Raw genomic sequence first — 20019 nt, 5'->3', positions numbered from 1 at the left:
TACTCGTTCTTTTTACAATTCATAGCATAATAATTTTTTTTAATACCTTTTTTAAGCATCCATGCCTGTTATTATTTTATAGATCATGTTTGACAGGGATATCTTTAAACCAGCTTAATAATATTGTTTAATTGCTGTTTCTTTCTAATAAATATTCTCCTGTCCTTTTATTTTGTTATATTTCATTTTTTAATGCAATTCTGCGAAACCAGTTTACTCAGTTATTGACGTAGTCTCAGTCAAACGATCCTATCTGGTCCCTTTTGTCATTGCTATTTAAGAAAAACTAAACTAAAAAACTGTAGAAAATAATTCACTAGCTTGATAGCCTATTAAAATAGAAAAAAAAAAAAAAAAAAAAAAAAAAAAAAAAAAAAAAAAAAAAACCCGGAAAACTACCCTATGTCATAATATTTGTGTTCATTATCATGTCAAAATATTTCTCGAGAGCTTTTTGCTCTACTACATTTTTATTGCAATATTTCTTTTTATTATGAAGATCTGTGCAACGATGTTAAATAAATATTGTTGTAAAAATGGCAGGGCGAGAAGGAAAAATTTTAACGTATAACTACATTACATAAGGGTATTAAATTAATAAATAATTAACAATAATTAATGATAAACAGTCATAGACAGGGTAAACGAGGTTTAGTACGTACATAATCAAAGTGGATCTATTAAATAATTGCTACTTGATTATTATTATTACTCGATACACTTGATTATTATTATTGTTTAGTATCCTTGGTTTTGAAAAAAAGTAGAGAAATTAGGCATTTTTTCTGTCAAATTTTATATCACAATATAGATTTTCATATAGCAGAACTTATGAAAATGTATTGTGTACTTTGAACTGTCGTTGGAGCTTAATATTACATGAAAGACATTGTGTGGTCACTTATTATTTTTTTAGTAATTTACCTTTACTTTCAACGTTTTTTTTAAACGATAGAGTAAAATTTATGTTTGGGATACCAGGTAATCAGGGTTTATTTTAATTTGTTCTGATAAACTGGCTTTCAGAACGCTGGTGAATATACGACTGTTGAACGGACTGTTTGTACATTCATAATAGGCAGGTACTCACCTGTCCGCTGGATGGGTAATTCTTCTCGATAAAGTCGTTAAAGCATGTTAAGTCCCCGATCCAATAAGAACCCCATCGGGCTAAACGGAAGAACCGGTAGCGCCGTGATGGATGCGTTCATATCACGCACGGGTTGGGTTTACGACTTGGTACCGCCTTTTGGACCCTGGGGATCGAAATTTAAAAATAGCTCTTGCGGCGGGGTAAAGGGTTCGGTTTTAATCTAATGGAAGCCTTAAGAAGAATCCAATGATCACTTGTGCGGTTTTGATCCAATTGGATAATGCCGGTATCAATTACTTCTCCCCTGCTCTATAAATTGAATTTAAAGAAAAATAGTAAAGCTCTAATTAGTTGGAATTGTTTCTAAATAAATTTTTTCGAAATAGATTTTTTCTTCAAAATCTGGGCATGAGATCTATCTCGGCAGGTAGAATGTTGAATTCCTTGCTTAATTTTGTAATATTTGTCTCCACGTTTTTCTCTCCGATTTAAACAAAATCGTTTTCAAACTAGGTCTAAAATAAATAAATTTAAATTACGGATGTGTATCATAAAATTATTGTGATTTTGAGAGACTTGACATCACCTTTTTCATATTGATAATTATTTGTGTGCGGTCAGCCTATTTTCGTTTCTTAACCTAGTGGTAAAAAAGTCATTCTTGTCACACATGAGGGTAACGTTAAATACGCGTTGAGTGTGTCGATAGAGGGTCAGAACCACAGTAGAGTACTTTGAACAAATTAATCTCAAATAAAATTCCAATCGAACTCAGGACCGAAAGCGTGGCAATACAGGTCGGACACAATAACCTCTCGGTCGCCGCTGTCCCCTAACCTATTTGTCAATTCATTTTGATAGAAGACATTTTAGATGATAATTTGTTATATGATGTACAAAAAATGATCTATGACTGTTTTCTCTACGAACCAAGGTGCTTTGCGCACAAAAAGATTAAACTTTCAAAACGTCCATGTTTACAATATTTAGAAATGTTGCTATGCACTGACTTGCCGCTATGAAGTATAATTGTGCATTTTAAATATTTTAATTGTTGTCATAATTCTTCTTTCTTTATTTTTATGTATTTATTAATTTTGTTTATTTTACTTCTGATATGCACACAAATGAGAATGCACTTACCAAGGATGACTCCATATTAACAAATCATCCCTCTTCTACGCAAGCTTCACTTATGTTACTTATACTTCACTTATATCAACAATTGAAAAATGGAGCGATCTTTGGAAAATAAAGTATAACCCCATCAAAGTAATATCAACTTTACAATCCGACGTGAGACTTGTCCTACATAATGCACCCGTTCCTCAAACCGAAAATGCTGACTATTTAGGGCTTACATTTGACTAACACTACAGACACTCAACAAACGATTTAAAATGTTTTATTACCTACTCAAGCGACAATTAAAATTATTATTAAAACCAATACTTTCGATATACTAATACCTGCTTAAACCTATTTGAATGTACTGGTGCCAGGCATATGGATCGGCCAAATATTCCAATATTCCAAGATGAACTGTTTCTGCCCCTTTTTACATAATCAAATCAAAACATATTACAGACGTTTCTATAGTAAATTACAAAATCACACTAACACACAAATACGATTGCTCCATTCCCCACAATACCATGTAAGCGACTGAATAGAACATGGTTAAGAGACGTCTTAAATAATTAATTTCATTTTATTAATCCAGAGCCACTACGGGTAGGTTGCTCTATAATGCCCGTAATACCACAATCATAAATTGAAATCCATTCTGCTGGTTGTAGGTACAAATAAATGAAGTAAAAAAAAAAATTAATACAGACCATTCAGATGTTTAAAAATACGACAGTTGCTGTATAATTAATAATTATTAACTATTAAAGAGGTTTCCTGAACATTTACTTTGAACTTTATTTAATCATCAGCACGATCTACTCTCGATTGATCTAATTGATAAAATATCAATTATTTTAGTCAGATTTTTAGTATTTGATACTTTAAGATCCAAACTTAATTTCGATAATTTTACAATAACTTGAATGTAAGTGGTAAAAATAAAAATGTTAGTAAAACAAGGTGCATAAATTATTTAATGTTATTGAGCTTCTTCTAAGTTTATACTGTATTACTTACTGTACTTATTTTTTTTTGTGATTAAATTTGCAAAGTAAATAGTTTTCAGTTATCACACTACTTCGAAAAACAACAATTACAATGTACGTACAGGTTTTACAGGCCAACGGGTTAACAGGCATTACAATGTAAGTAAAGGTTTAGCTTGGTTTGTTAAAACTAATTTCGATTCATTTTGGGTATGGTTGGAATCATATTTATGTTAGTACAATGCAGATTTGTTGCATATGTAATAATTCCGTCAGTTTATAATATTTAAAAATGGTGGATGATCAGGATTTAGAGGCCGTAAATAAACAGACCTGGAATATCGATCTACAAATAGAAAAAAATTAAACAATATTTTTTTAAACATACATCTATGTTAGCCCATTAACAGCTCTGAATTAAAATTGACAAATAATAGCAATTTTTGTTCATTTTCTCGTTAGATATTTCATTGTATCGGGGACCACGATGGCCAAGTGGTTGAGTTAAATTTCGCAAATTACATTATTTTAGAATATAACAACTTGAAAAATTAGCCGCAATGTATTTGCCACGCATGCGGTTCTGGGTTTGATTCCTAGCATAACTCATGAATTTTTAATAATTAAAAATAATTTTAAAAAATATTTATAAAATTAATATAAAAAATAAAATGTGAATTAGGTGATAAATAAAAATAATAAATAACATTTAAATGGTATTGATTGTATTGTAAAGGGGTTTGTCTCACGTTGACGTTGACTCACGACACCCAATGGGTTGGACATGGTCGCATAGCGTAGCGTAGAGTAGGGTTGCGTTGCGTGGCTTCGGGCAGATGTGCACGAGGTAATACAATCTTATGGAAAATTGGACATTTGATTTGAGTCCGGTGACTTTGGTCACGTTCAGTTGCATTGCGTCGGGGAAGTGTGTTCCCCGCTTAAGCCCTCCTGTATGACAGAAATTATTTGATTTTTTTGGCCGTACTTTGCATGATCACGACTAATCTCAAATAGGGGAAATTGTCAATTTCAGGTTTTCAAGTTTCTTTTTATGGCATTTCTGATGTACGCAGTTTTTCGAATTTTCTTTATTTAGAATTCTCGGGAGCTCATCAATATTGATCAACCCCGTGAAATTTGTGTAGTTTGTATAGTTTAGTTGATGGCGTAGTCATTTCAAGTAATGACATTAGGTCGCTCATTAAATAAAAAAGGAAATCTGGGGTCTTATTTTACCTTGTCAACATCAGTAGGTTACCAGCTTTAAAATCAACTTCATTAATTTGTAATCTCTCAAGAAATGATTTTCATCTTACTAGTCATAACTTCAGTGAGTCGTTTAGTTCTATATATTTAAATTGAAACCACGAGACGGCGGCCTGCGGCTTTTGACACGAAGCCCACCCGCCCCATTGGTTTTACAGCTAGGATTTGCATCTTGATCTTTGTTCTTTCGCACGTTCCACAAAATAGTTTTTGACCTTTTTTTTTCAAATCTTCACGCCGGGCTGGGTGACATCGCGATAATTTACGCCCTTGTCCTTCGAGCGGCGAGTACTCAATGGAGAAATAATCGTAGAATCACAATGAGAAACACAAAAAGATGTGTAGCGCGTCCCGCACCGGGAACAAACACGTGTCTTAGCATTCGTCACTCTTAGAGCGGCGAACCCGAACCGAAGAGATTCCTCTTGGGCAGAGTAAGCTGAATCAAACATGCTTCTTTTTATCAGCAGAGGTCATATATCCCAGGGTGCCGATGTTTTTTGAAAAAAAAAAGCCCATTTTTACGTTGAATTCAGGACCTCTGGGGTTCAAACCCGGGACCGTTTCACCGATGACTTTCAACGCCTTTAACCGGCCCCCTTCAATTGGCTTGTTATTTTGTTTATGGATTTGAGATGAAATATACTTTATTCCGATGTAATTTTATATAATATTCTACATATCTCATTAATATAAACTACGATTTACAACGATGAACAAATTAATGACTTGAGGTTAATTATTACTACTGCAACCCGGTCTACCCGGATATCGTGGGTTCGAGTCCCGCTTGTGACACTAATTTTTCATCTGAACCATACTTTGCAAAAAAATTAAAAGTGGGTTAAAAATATATACCATTATTTATGCTTAAATTCTGGATCACTCTGGCTCACGTGTTTTAGCTGTTATTCCTATTCTACTTTTTTTTCTCTGGAGTGCCCATAGATTAATTCAGCTGGTACAATACTAATCTATGATTTTGATGAACATCAAATTTTATTATGGCATTGTGTGCTATGGAACTAGATAAATTCTTGTCACAAGTAAGTAACTGACTATTTTTTTGTGTCAGAAAACAGAGACATATCAAGTCATATTGCAAATAGGATTTTAATTTCGTATGGTTTGACATATAAACATATAAACATTTTATAAGTCAGTACAATTATCTCAGTTCCTATACAGTATTTTCATCATCCTTCGCTTTTTTCTGTCAAATTTCCTCTCTCGGTTAAGTGAAAGTTTCATGTCCTTTACCTCTATTTCTCCATAGAAACACCATGTACTAGGAAGCTGTTTGCCTATTCAACAATTTCAATCTGAGGTGGCGTCGTCAGTGAAGGTTAACTCATCCTTGAACTCTAAAAAACCCCAGGGAATGTGAAAAGCATATAAATAGTGTTAGCTAAGCGTATGTGTACTTTTCCAAATGTGCATACAGAGCGAGACGGGACGCGGACTCGAGCCGTAGCCGGCCTGAGATTAAAAAGAATTTAAAACGGGTAAATCTAGAGGGTTAAAAAAATGCTTTATATGTAGATAATAACATGTTATTATTGGTCTCATTATCACCGTGATAAGACTTGATTCGAGGGTGTCGCAATCCGTAGACAAAATGTCTCCTCGAAAAAGAGGGTCGCGGCTATCTCAGAAATTACAGGGCCTTAGCACATTAGTTCCAATTTAATCTAACGCCGTTTAACGGGAGATCGGGATCGATTAGTCGTAATAAATTTCTAACAAAACTTTCTCCCACGTTTTCGATCCTGTTTACATTTTTCTATCATTGTCAACACTGCTAGACTAGAGCAAACCCTGATAAGAACGTGGGAGTTTATTAAAAATCATTTGGAGCATATTGTAATAAGAAGACTTCGTACAACCCCATTTCCCTATCGGGGTATCAACTGAAAATCTTAAAAGGCAATGAGAGCGTTTTGAAAGTCCGTCCATTCAACTATCGTGTGAAATGTAAAAGTGTTTTTCTTTGGTTGTAAAATAAATCAGTGATAAAAAGTTTGTTTTTAAAGACGAGATGGTGTATCAACCTGCTGTTGAACAACTAGGAAAAAAGGATCTTCGGTGAAGTCACAACAGAACGACAATTCTTGAAGATTTTGCCGTGCTTTCGACGATTATATAGTCATCATCAGGGCCTATTTATTTGAGGAAAATATCGCTGTTAGAACATATATAGCATTAACAAAAATTAAAAAACAACTATTTTTCTTACTTTAACTCGATGTGTGTTGAAATATATCTTGCGAACAAGAAACTGCATTTATAATAAGATTATTTAAAATTAGGTGAAGCTCAATAACTAAACATAACAGTACGGAATTAATTAAAAACAATAAAAACAACATAATATAAAAATTTTAAAAAAACAACGTGGTCGTACAGGTTACCTCGGTTAAAATAAAATAAAAAATAAAAAAAGATAAAGAAAAAAACAGAAAAGAAAAAAGAAAAAAAGAAAAAAAATGAAGAAAAAACAGAAAAAAAGTAATTTTATTAAAAAAAGAGGCATGTACGTATATGTATATTTTAACAGGTAACCTATATGACCACGTTGTTTTTTTAAAATGTTTATATTATGTTGTTTTTATTGTTGTTAATTAATTCCATACTGTTAATGTTTAGTTACTGAACTTCACCTAATTTTAAATAATCTTATTATAAATGCAGTTTCTTGTTCGCAAGATATATTTCAACATACATCGAGTTAAAGTAAGAAAAATAATTGTTTTTTAATTTTTTTTAATGATATATATGTTCTAACAGCGATATTTTCCTAAAATAAATAGGCCCTGATGATGACTATATAATTGTCGAAAGCTCGACAAAATCTTCAAGAATTGTCGTTCTGTTGTGACTTCACCGAACATCCTTTTTTCCAAGTGTGTTATTATTTAATTCCCAAGTGTGCAGTACAATGAAAAATAAACAATGTCTGATTTATCCCATTCATATATATATTATGATTCAAAGGTATGAATCTCATATACGGTGGTCCGCTGAATCTTCCTGTAGGCTTCATACTGAATCCTGTTTTTTGCATTTTGGTCTGCTTAGTCGGACATAGACACATTGAAGATGGCGAAGTGCCGAACGCATCTGATAGCGCAACCCAGCGATGATAGGAAGTTTGATCGAACAAGAAGGATTAATGCAACACTACTCATTACTTCGTTGATAGTTTTTTCGATGATATTTGTCAATGACCATTCTACTTTCTCACCCTTTTTCGCTTAAAAGCGAACAAAACTATAGTCAAAGAGTAAGCCGAAATATGTAAATTTAAAACCCGGACGGTGGAATGCGTCATCCCGGCATTAAAATAACGTCGAAAAAGAATTTTTGGAACTTGTGGATGCTATTAGCTCAAATGAATTGATCCCACTAAAACGCCAAATAAAAAAACCATTAAATAAAATTATTGAATAATAAAACCTCTTTTCCTCCAACCATAATTTTATACCGTTAAAACTAAAAATTCGAGAAACCAGGAAGTGAGCAATTAAGAATAATCGAGGAGGTTCGCCAAACATGTATTAATCATGACTTGACATGTTAATCCAATACAAACTAGCATTAATTATCTTAGCAGAAAAACGTTTAGTGTTGTTTCTATTGCCTCTCTTGGAGAATTAAAGTTGTTTATTTCAAGATCACTTGACTGATTCGGAAAATATTTTTTGGGCTATCTCGAGTGATCCTAATCGACAAATATTGAGAAACTATTGATAGTGTTACTATTTGATACCTATTTCAAATAAATCTATAAATCTATTGAAGAGGGGCAATAAATAAGATTCCGGTAGGGGGGCAGGTTCAGCGGACACACCTTTATTTACTCATCAAACTATCTTGATGACCCAACTATGTTACAAAACACAAACAAAGTTTTCTAACTTCGTTCCGTATCTCATAATAAACAAATACTTTTGAGGCTATTAGAATGATATCCGTAAAAAGTGGCGTTTGATAGGAAGTGTGAAAAATAATAAACAATCAAATTTCTAGTTCGTTTTGGGATAAGGTTTAGACCAAAGTTACTTTTTTTCGAGAAACAAATCAAAACACTCATCACAAAAGGAAATCAGACCTTTAATGGCACATTTATACATTATGTTTACATAAATATAATAACTTCACTAATTTCGTGGTCGGCTTGACCAATTAAATCATTACAATTAATTAAGGTTTTTAGTTGAGATGAAAAAAAGTTAATGGCACGAGCGGGATTCGAACACACGATCTTCGGCTAGATACGCCGCTGGTCTACCACTTGAGCTATGGTTACCTCGAACCACTCGGACATCAACTGCCTATCTCAACCCCACCTTATGAGTTTTCCCTCCTTTTTGCCATTTTTCAAATGTCGTGTAATCGGTTTGGATTCTCGACGACAATTGAAATGGCGACGGAGAGCTTTAGTGAAGTGTACTTCATATTAATTCTTTAAATTCACTAATTTCGTGGTCCGCTTGACCAATTAAATCATTACAAATAATTAAGGTTTTTAGTTGAGATGAAAAAAAAAAAATGATGAAAAAGATGAAAAATGGCAAAAAGGAGGGAAAACTCATAAGGTGGGGTTGAGATAGGAAGTTGATGTCCGAGTGGTTCGAGGTCACGATAGCTCAAGTGGTAGAGCAGCGGCGTATCTAGCCGAAGATCGTGGGTTCGAATCCCGCTCGTGCCATTAACTTTTTTTCATCTCAACTAAAAACCTTAATTAAAATATAATAACTTATAACATATAAGTTCATGTAAGACAATAGACCCCTTATAATATAAGCTTTATTGCATTATTTGCAGATTGATAAAAAATAAATAATTAAAAAATACAGGATATATCACTTCATCATAATGGGAACTATTTAAAATATAATTGTTTTAAAATTATGGTTTTTCTGATTGTTGATGGACAGTGAAGTTGGAAAAGAATTATCCTTTTTTGGTAAATTCTGTTGAAGGATTTGCACCCTCTTTTCACAGGACAAAATCTGAAGCAAAATAAAAGGGCTTTACTTAAAATTATTGGTTCGAAAGTATGATCAATTTTTGTGGGGGTGTTTATTCAGTGAAATGACGTTTCCCATTCAAAGGTCTGAAAATATTTAGAACATAGACGTAATTCCTTCGGCATCGTAAAGCATCAAAACGGGGCCGACCCTATAAATCGCTGGTGATGTATTCAAATATTATTTGCAGCGTTATTTGTGTGAACTAAAATCCATTAGTTTTGACGGTAAAATATTCAATGGGCTTAATTTATAGAGCGGCCGCTGCCGCGCGGATTTGTCCATGAATTATAACCGGACTTTGTTCCTAAGTGGCCATGGAAGCTTTTATAAGCCGGGTATAAAATGTCTCAATTTATTGGCCCCGGCTGCGTACAAATAAAAAATTTACAGAAAAATGAAAATCCAAAAATTCGAGGCGTCATCTGGCGACGTAAATCGTCGCAAGGGGTCTGCGATCATTCTCTCCAGGTCGTTCGATTGAATAAATTCCAAAATAGAATTTTAGGCACTCGAAAGCGATTGGTTTAAATTAATAGGCACCGTTTAGAAAAAAAATAAAGAAAAATAGATGGAGAATGGGGCAATAAAAACGTTCGTCTTTCTTAAGGCTGGTGCTTTTTCAAGATTTCGAAAGCTTCGACTTTCTAAGTATTTTACCTCATTCTATGTCTTTTAAATGGTAGTTCTAACAAGTAATTTCAAGTCAGAATCCTATTATAAAGTTATATATATATATATATATATATATATAATAAATATATAATAATACTTAAAAAAATAGAGCTACTAAAAGAAGACAGAAATGAACAGTTTCTATGCCTGCTAGTCTCAGATGTTAAATCTTTTCTACAGCAATAAATAACGTTTTAAAATGTACTTATTGGGATCGTCAACAATCGTGTGTTGCGGTGTCAATCATACGCGTTTCGGCTTTGTGCCATCTTCAGTGTAGAACTAACTCGTAAGTAAAAGCAGGCCAACATTTACCATCGACTTTAGCAGTATTATGTAAACATGTTAAAATGTATGTATCGACAGTGCAAATGTATACATGCTTACTGAATTAACTATTCTTATTAATTTTGAACCAATTTCGATGTTTTTAGGATGGGACGTTGTGCAATTAAATTAATTTATAAATTATAGAGGCAGACAAAATTTCTACTGTTTTCCCATCATAGTTCGACCATCCAAATTTAAAAAAATTCATTTTGCCCATTTATAAAAAAAAGAGTGATTTTTGTTGAACAAAGACGTTCCGCATTTAAAGAGATAAATGATTTGTAATCAATATCCTTAATAAATTATTAATCCACTACCGACATATTTGAAAGAAAAGAAAATACTCAGTTCTCGTCTAGCTTTCGAGGAATACAGCCCGTAAAAATTATTAATAAACCACGAGATTAACAAATATGAACATCTATCTACAGTAATGCAAAGTATGAACTTTATGGAGTATGTTTGGACTTTTTATTCATTTTTGTTTACCTCGTGAATTATTAATAAAGTTTCAAAGTTCTGATGAGGGAAATATATTCCCGATAGCTTGACGGAGGAGTGTGTGTATTTTCTTTCTTTTCTTCGTTTTTGTGACATTGATGCTATTGCAAATATTGAGAAATAAAAGTTAGCCTTCTTTTCTTCGTTATTATTGTCCGTCTTTTTCTTTTTATATATTATAAAAAATTTCGTTTTTGTAGATATTATTTTGAAAAAAAATTTTAAATAAAAATTATGATTTTTCAACATTTAGGCGATCCTGTGACATTCTCAAAATATGTTTTCCAGAAATAAAATACGTGTTTCTTTAAAATGGCACAAGATCGCCCAAATGTTGAAAAATCGTAAGTTTAATTAATTTTTTTTCTCAAAATAAGGCCTACAAAAAATAAAATTTTCACCGATAAAAGTTGAGTATAAGTCCAGATGTGTATTTTTACGAGGTTTTGCAACATCAGAGGTCATATCAACCCTCGGGGTGTCGATGTTTTTGAAAAAAGCCCATTTGTAAGTATGTCGGGTTCGAATTTAGGGCCGCTGGATTCGAACCCGGGACCTTTACCTTACAGTGATGAGCGCCGTGTCAACGCCTAAACCGTTGCGGCCACTGTAAGCCCCCCCCCTTTAGTATTAGTCTATGCAACTTATAATTCGGTCGTTTTCGGTTATTTTGTTTACCCTATTCTTGCCAACCAAGATGAGGATAAGCGACCTACCAAAATGATCCGTACAGAACAAATTATAGAGCACGCCTCACAAGTCTCTTGGAAGCTTTAAAGTAAACTCACACACTTAAAACAAATAATTCATCCATGATCAATTTAAACACAATATGCAGTTTTAGCATTGACCATGTTTTTCTTACGAAACTAGTCACAAAAAGTGAGAACTACATGTAACACAAATGACAACATTAATAAATATTGAAGACTTGTGGTAGGTTGTTCGAAAACTTTAAGATTGTCGTTAACCATACCAATCATCAATATACTGATAACATTTCATTTAAAAAAAATTGTGGTTGTAATTGAATAAATTTTTTGTTTCTGATTGTTTAATTGATTTAAACGTATGGATAAAATCCAAAAATACTATCTTTCGCGATTTTGAATGTTTCCTTTTTGCCGAAGATTTTTTAATTTTTTTTAACAACACTCTCACGTATTATCATACAATAACCATCTTAATTTAAGCCATTACATGTATTATATTTCGTTGCAAAAATAATTGGAGTTAATTAGTTAAAATTCCTTCTGAAGAAGGAAGGAGGAAAGTGCTGCCCCTTTCGGTTTAGAATTAGAATTGCCTTGTAAATATTTTCTGTTGGTAGAATCTCATTGTCAAATGCCTCTTTTGTACTGACAGGTGTGAAATGCTAATAGGATCGGAATCCAAACGGTGAAAACCCGTGTACTTGTAACTCGTGTCATCGTATCGGAATTTTTTTCGATCGGACAAAAATTCGATTTGTTACAATAAGTCGATAGAGGTGAAGTCATTGACTTCTATTACACGTGTGTCTGAAAATTATGTTTGAATTTTAATTTTAAACCCTTGTTAGTTTAACAAAAACTATGTGACCAGACTAATAATATAAAAATAACAGTTAACTGGAAATCAATTTCAACTTGCAAAAGTCAATAATCATTATCATTGGCTTCGACCCCGGCTACATAAAAAATTCAAATACATATTATAATATGTGCATGGAACCGTAATACATATGAAAACATATATCCTTGAAGATAAAGTTAAGAAAATAAACAATATATAGTTATTTGGAGATCGTGAGATGCGGTCTGGTGTGACATAGGCTTAGAAAAACATTTCATTTATCAGTGCCAGATCTTCATTGAGGTCAACTTTACGGTTTTTTCACATCCTACATGCATTTGTATAATTTAAACAATGTTTGCAAATCCCAGGCCCTGAAGATGATCTTAATAAAAATCGAAACGTTGGCACGATAAAGAAAATGTTTTCTAAACCTATGTCACACAAGACCGCACCTCACGATCTCCAAATAATCATCAACTAACGGTCACTAAACACCACACATAAAATATAGTTATTCATCTTGTTTAATCATTAAGTTCTAATATTATATAAAATTTTCCTTATTTCGCAAATGCTTTTTGAAGTACTACTTGTGATTAAGAAATCGCATCCAGGACAGTACCGCGTTTCAGAAAACAACTAACCGTTTCTTATCACTTTCGAAATTTATGAAAGAGTGATGATTATTTTTATTGTCCGACTGTTCGGTAAACTTTGTCTATTTACAGGTGGGATGGTAAGAAAACTTTACTTGTGTACTTCGTGACATCTTAGACCTGTTTGAACTTAATTTTCCTACTCAAACATACTTTTACTCGTGGTTTTTATACTTTCAGACAGTGGAAAAAATGTGTTAAACACGGATGGACATGTGTGGTGGCTTGTTCCTGGCTAATAGATGCGCAGACACGCTTCCTGTAGGTGTCTACGGCTGGATTTGTTTCCCTGGGATAATCGTATCAAACCACGACGAGATTAAGGTGGCGATAAATTCCAGGCCGTTACGAAATGCTTTCAGGTCGCTCGTAGAGTATAAATCCTGCGCGATAAGTACGATGTTTCCAGAAGCTAGGAACAAGGCCTTCTTGGTCTCAGAAGAAACGCGAGGATAAAGGTCTCGTGGGAATTCTAACCGTCTCCTATTCATGGGCAAAGGGTCAGGGGGGAAAGGAAGGTAAGCTTGATGGAACTTTGTATACTTTAAGTTAACATTTAAAAAAAAATATGGCGTCTGAAGATGATAGTAAGCCGTAACTAATTTGGGTGAAACGTAAACCAGCTAGAATAAACGGATCCAGTAAAGTGGTCAGTGTCGAAGAGTGCAACATACGACCATCCTCTTGCAGACCAACCAATCGTACATTTCTACGAATTCCTGCCTAGGATCAAAATTTAACGATTTTTTTATTAGCTTAGAATCAACTCAATTTGAAATAAAGGAAAAGACACGTTTTATATTTTTTCCTTATGGACAAATTAATTTGTTTAAGCAATTATTATCTACATTTGTCAGATAAGGAAGAAGATCCCATTCATATATGCTTATATTACTTTCATGGTCAAAAGTTGAGTAGACCGTTTCAATTTTTAATCATCAAATGATTTTGGCATTGATAAAATCCAATTTGTCCATTGTATGTACAAATAAAGGACAGGTTTTGCGCTTTTGTGGGGGTTTTAGGATAGTTTTTTTTATTTGAATAAGACCAGAAGGACGAGCCTACCCCATCGAAGGACGCTCCTAGATTTCATAACATCCCGATTCTTCGATCGAATCTCATCAGGGATTCTTGTCTTTGTCGGACTCTGTTTTAATCAAATATTCAGATTAGCGATGTCCGGAATGAGCCCCGAGGGGAAAAGGTGCACTCGTTTTTAATTTAATAAAAGGCGTCAAGGAACAAGATTTCCCAATCGTAACAGGGTTGGGCGCCCGGCTTATGTTTTGAATTAATATCATAGTCCGGGCTTTCTTCATAAATAAAATTTATCGCCTCTTTCCCCCGGTTATTTATGGCTGAATCAAAGGGATAGGGCGCGATCTACAGGCATCATCAATTCTTCCACTTGTCGCTAGGATATTAGCATGGGATCCGATCCGCGCCGCTCCGAATAAATATTATGTTTGAATTAATGATGAAAATAAACGTCGGGCAGTTTGGGTCCAACTCTGATCCTTTCCGCCACAATCAACAAGCTTTCAAGCCTTGAGTTGAATTCGGATAAACATAATAGAAAAGTTGCCAAATGATATTTTAAACAGTTGAAAAAGGCTGGCAGGCGGTAAAGACGCTTTCAATCCTTTAAAATGGATTTTTTCAATCAGCACGAAATTTCATGTGAAAAGATATGCCTTTTTAAATAAAAGTATTCATTGATCACTAAAAGACAGTAACTAGTTGTGATTTAAAAAAAGTCCCTCGTATCACCCTATAAGTCTCCTACCTACCCTCGAGAAAGTACTTGAGAAGATACTACAGTCATCCTTTCCACAACCTACATTACTGACCACCATTTGGCTTCCGTAATTATAACTCCAGAATTTAAATTGATCGTGTTGAAGACATTATCGCAACATTCCTAGAGCGTAAGTTCCGCCCTGGAGTCTTTCTGGACGTCTTCCCTGTTCTAACGCATTGTCACCTGGGTCTACTGATAAAACCCAAATCCTTTCTTTTTTGAACAAACTATTTCATCGTAAAATCCTTCCTGTATGATCGTTTCTTCTGTGTTTCCTAATAAACCCCAACCTCTCCAATCCATTCTACCCTCCCTGGTGTTTCTTATTATAGGCCCGCTATTTTTCAGCATAAATACGGCATTCTCTCAACAACCAAACACCTTTGCTTACTATAAAACAATCCTCGATCCTATCCTATCAGCTCGATTACTCCAGGACCTCTTCCTTACATTAGAACCATGACTCCATAATTGAAGAATTAAAAAAAATTTTTTTTTTAAATAAACTTCCCACTTCTAGCTCTTATTGTTTGGACTGGAATTGTATGGGCCGGATAAAATATCAAACCTTAACATGAACCAATTTCTCCAGTCAAAACTCCTCTACACGATTATCACTCCTTTCTTCATCCGATGTTACCAACCAAGCCAAATCCTGAGACCTGAAATTCCACTCCCATATATCTTAATTCCAACTCCCTCACTACGATCTTACTACTCTAACACTCCCTACCAATCCTCCTAGGAGGTTGAGGCAGCGCTATCCATCGGGTTCATGCTATGCAATCGAAAAGCCTGCCTAATGTTGGTAATAATCCATTGCTAGAGGAGACGGGTATAGAAAGATCTTTCTTTTCACGCATTAAGAAAAATTAGCTATCTAGGGTTATAGGAGAAGATAAATATGAACTTTCTCGATTAATCGATCTATGAAAAATCGAGGAAAGACAAAGCATTGTTTGAAAATCGAGGCTGAGAATTCGGAAACAATTGTCGGAGGATCATGTAGACTGCAGAGGATCGGAAGAACGAACATTCCGCATTGTCCATTATCAAATACAGTTGGCAGTGCCCAGATAACAGATCTTCAATAAGTTTTGTTTTAATTGCAGTCGGGGCTTTCTTAAAAAGTTAGGTTGTCTAACTACTATTGTGTACTGTGGTGGTGAACTTGGTGTATTGAGAAATTACTGTTATATTATTGTAGATTGGAAGTTTATAATGAAGATTTGGTCTTGGTCTAAGGTACCTTGGGCCCTACAAAATGGAAAATTTGCTACGTTTTCCTATTTCTCACCGAGAATTCATGCATTTCCTTATTGACCGAGATCGTACCTCAGAAAAACAATAGTGGGAGAAGGGGGCTATCTTAGGGGCTTGTTAGTCGTAAACAAATAGCTTTAAGCGCAGTTAGGCTATCGTAATGCCTAATGATAAAAATTTGATTAGTTGTAACTAATAGTAATATTGGAAATTGTTTGAAGAAATATTTTAGGCAAAGACAACAAATGGTAAACTTATTTGTTCATTTTTGAGAGGATTTGCAATGTTTTTGATTGGATTTAGAATAGAGTCATATAAATTAATTCTAATGGGCAGATTTTATTGGCCATATGTGCTATACTGATAGACACCAACTCGATCAGCCGTGGTTGAAAATTTAACTGTTACGAAAGCCGTGCCCGTTTCTGGTTTCGTTTTCACCACTTGTTTAATGAAGATACCAATCGGAGGTGGAGGATTTTTTTACCTCCGACAGCCCATTATCCTGATCGCTAAAGATCCTAATCAATTTAACTCCGTTAATTTAACCGCCTTTTTTCCCTCTCTGGGAGCGTTTCTCGATTTTTCTATCAAATCGACAGGCCATTCGTGACTTCACACTTCTGTTGAAATACCGATTGGTGTTTTCTATAAAAATCCCCGATCGGCCTCGACGCCGATTGAGATAAATCATTTTGAAAATAATGGAAATCCATAGGATGTATGTATTAATCCTGGAAGACACCTCACTTACATCTACTCTGTCGAAACTAAGAAAGGAAACTCTGAATTGTAATAAAAATTCGTCTGTCATATCAAACGACAAATAAAATTGTGAAAATTCCTTTCATACAACTTGAGGTTTATTGCATAACCTCCAAATGAGGTCATCATTGTATATATGTTTGTTGAGTAAATTTTTTCTCAGATGCGATGACCGGTATTTTGCGTTTTCGGAAAGATAGAAGAAAGAATCTGCCATTTTTGGCGAGGATTCTTCAACGATGAACTTACCAGGGTGGTTTTGGTTTCCAAATTCGTTAAATTTATGATCGACTTTATGACACTGGATATGACATGATTTCAAAAGTTCAACATTGTTTGATTTAATTATAACGATACACTACCACCTCAAGTTGTTATTTCTGTTGTGTTTTAATATTTAAATAAAACTGGCGTTTTTGTGTAATTTTGACGTTTGATCTCGTATTAAATAGAATGTCCGAGAAAATTGACCACGTGGAAAATTAGAAAGGACGGAACTGCCACTTCGTATAAAGGTAAAAATCACCACTTCGAAAAGAGAAGCCAATATCTACACCTAAAGAAATTAGCAATGTGGCACCAAGGAAAGTGCTCACGTCCCAACGAGAGTGCACTTTGTGTTTAGACATAAAGCAGGGTCAATCAACTAGAGATTTAGTTAGGTTGCGATAGAAAGGTCTGAAATCACAGTGGAAATAACCGCCTAAAAATAAAATATATCAAGTAATCTACCGGTCCTTGATATGATACATGTGCTCGTAATTTAATTTATTCATGTTGTAGTTTTCAAACATTTATCCTTTAAACATTTGTGTTCTTACGACATACTGCGAAGATATCTATTATCCCTATTTGTAAGTAGATGATAATTTTTAAATTGAATTTTTTATGAAGCCCATAGTTTTGTTCGTTTACTATTTATTATCATTGAATAAAATGACATTAAATTTATAGTAATAGTGCCCAATCAGAAAACATGCTGTAAACGGTCTCGATTATAATATGAATTTTGAAAATTCCATTATATTAACGCAGGTTTTTAAGCAATTTAAACAAATTATTGTCTTATATAGTTGTGCATGTAGTTGTGTTTATTGATTCGTTTCGTACAGTGAAGACGAACAACGAACGAAAACCCAAACCAAACCTAATTCACGACTTGCCAAATTGTCAAAAACTTCATTCATCAGACAATGAGTTAAGAATAATTCTTCAATTCAATACGAATTTATTCCAGGGCAGAGAAAAAGTTCATTTACAGACCAAAGCACTGACTAACGGCAGAACTATTAAAACCAGGACGTGCTACATGCTAGGATTAGAATGATAGTGGGACTGCTGACAGGACTCAGCAAACTCCGTAAGCTTATATAAGCAGAGAAGCAGAAACAAGCGTATGCAGATATTGCCAGAAAGAAGACGAAACAGTAGAACCTGTGTGAAGGTCTTTGCATGCCGAGATTTGTACTCTTAGGATAAAACAGGAAAGGCTAGTATCTGGTGAAAATCATAGGGTACCTCATATCGCACGCACTTTCTCGGGGTTGCCTTTTTATCTACATATAACTCCCGAAGGCTAAAACTTAGTAAAACTACATTTAGATGATTTATTTTCATAAAAGATAGAAAATTTTAATGGTCTATAGTATTATAAATATTGATTCTTGAAAAAAAAAAATAAAATAAAAATATGGGCGTATAAGCTTAAGAAATGTTGTCGCTTTCTTAAATTGGTTTAGGTAGAGTCTTTTAAAACAATTTAACTTCTCTGTTTTGTTTTTTTATGAAAAGGGATATTTGTTTTTATCGTTTTAGTGTGTTGATAAAATGTTGAAATAATTTTGGTAGCTAGTGAAATAAAAGAGTTTTTCTCTTAGATTTTAAAAATATTTTTTTGCATATTTTTACTTAAAATAGAAATAAAATGACCAAACATAGATTACCATTTCAGATAACATAGATTATTATTTAAGTTTAGTAATAAAAAGTGGTTGAAATTAATTTGTTGTATAGTGGATGAGAAATTTAAGATCAAAAAACGCTATTTTACAGAAGAGTCGTTCTGAGTAGTCGTTTTTAGACGCCAGAAGGTGACGTTTCATTTAAAATTTTAATTATTTTTATTAATAACATAGATAATAATTACATATTAATAATCATTGGGTTTTCACTTAAACTCGAAAAGACAACCGTATTATTACTTATATTTTATACATTTTAGTTTGTTTGATGTATATCGTTTTTCCGTATTGGTTCTCGCAGCTTCGAAAATTAAAACTAATTAATTAACTAATTAAAATACAAAACAAAAAAATAATTGAAATAACTGGAAAAAAAACAATTAACACCGGCCCAACACCCTAACACAGAAGAGAAACAACTGTATTGAGGAATCTGATTTTAATTGTGCTCTTACTGTTTTCATTCATACTTCTACTCACTGAATACCAAAGTATCTAAGATTATTTATTACAAAACATTTTTTTAATGAACTTCGTGAATTCCAACCTTCATAATATATTTATCCTAATGAGTAGAAAAATTTTATAATGTTTTATACATTTTTTTTGTTTTGTTTTTCGAGGGTCTCCCTTGCTTAACGAAGAGTTCTAGACTGTGATGAAGATATTCACAATAGATCAATATTGGTCGCGGTGTACCAGTTCGTAAAAATATCAACTCCTAGTAACATATGCCTAGATCACGAAATGTGGATCAAAGATAGGTAATGTGTAATTTATATTATATCGTATTTATATAGAAAAAGTAAATACAAAAATTGCTACATATTATGTGTATGAATTTTTTAGAGAGGTAATAAAAACATTAAATTTTGTTTGTCTCGTGTGCCTTATTATCTGAGTTTTTTAAATATCTTTTTTATTTAGCTTTTTTATTTTCAACTTAACCATTAGACTACAACGACGTTTTATTTTAACAACAAATAATAATCAGA

The 20019-nt window shown here is 33.5% G+C and overlaps 1 protein-coding gene across 5 annotated transcripts in view; it reads left to right on the top strand.

Annotated features, from left to right (window-relative positions):
* LOC106661928 (fibroblast growth factor 17-like) overlaps positions 1-20019 on the top strand; it is a 121100-nt gene that overhangs the window by 20076 nt on the left and 81005 nt on the right. For 2 of the 5 annotated variants that reach the window (XM_024227925.1, XM_024227924.1), the window contains exon 3: positions 13412-13749. The exons of the other annotated variants lie outside the window; for them this stretch is intronic. In XM_024227925.1, the coding sequence (XP_024083693.1) occupies positions 13721-13749 (29 nt within the window). In that variant the 5' untranslated portion in view covers positions 13412-13720. The remainder of the gene's footprint in view (positions 1-13411; positions 13750-20019) is intronic. 5 annotated transcript variants of the gene reach the window in all.

Source organism: Cimex lectularius, unplaced genomic scaffold (genome assembly GCF_000648675.2).
Source record: "Cimex lectularius strain Harlan isolate CLEC.00 unplaced genomic scaffold, Clec_2.1 scaffold59, whole genome shotgun sequence".
Lineage (NCBI taxonomy): Eukaryota > Metazoa > Arthropoda > Insecta > Hemiptera > Cimicidae > Cimex > Cimex lectularius.
This window is presented reverse-complemented; position numbering and strand designations above follow the sequence as displayed.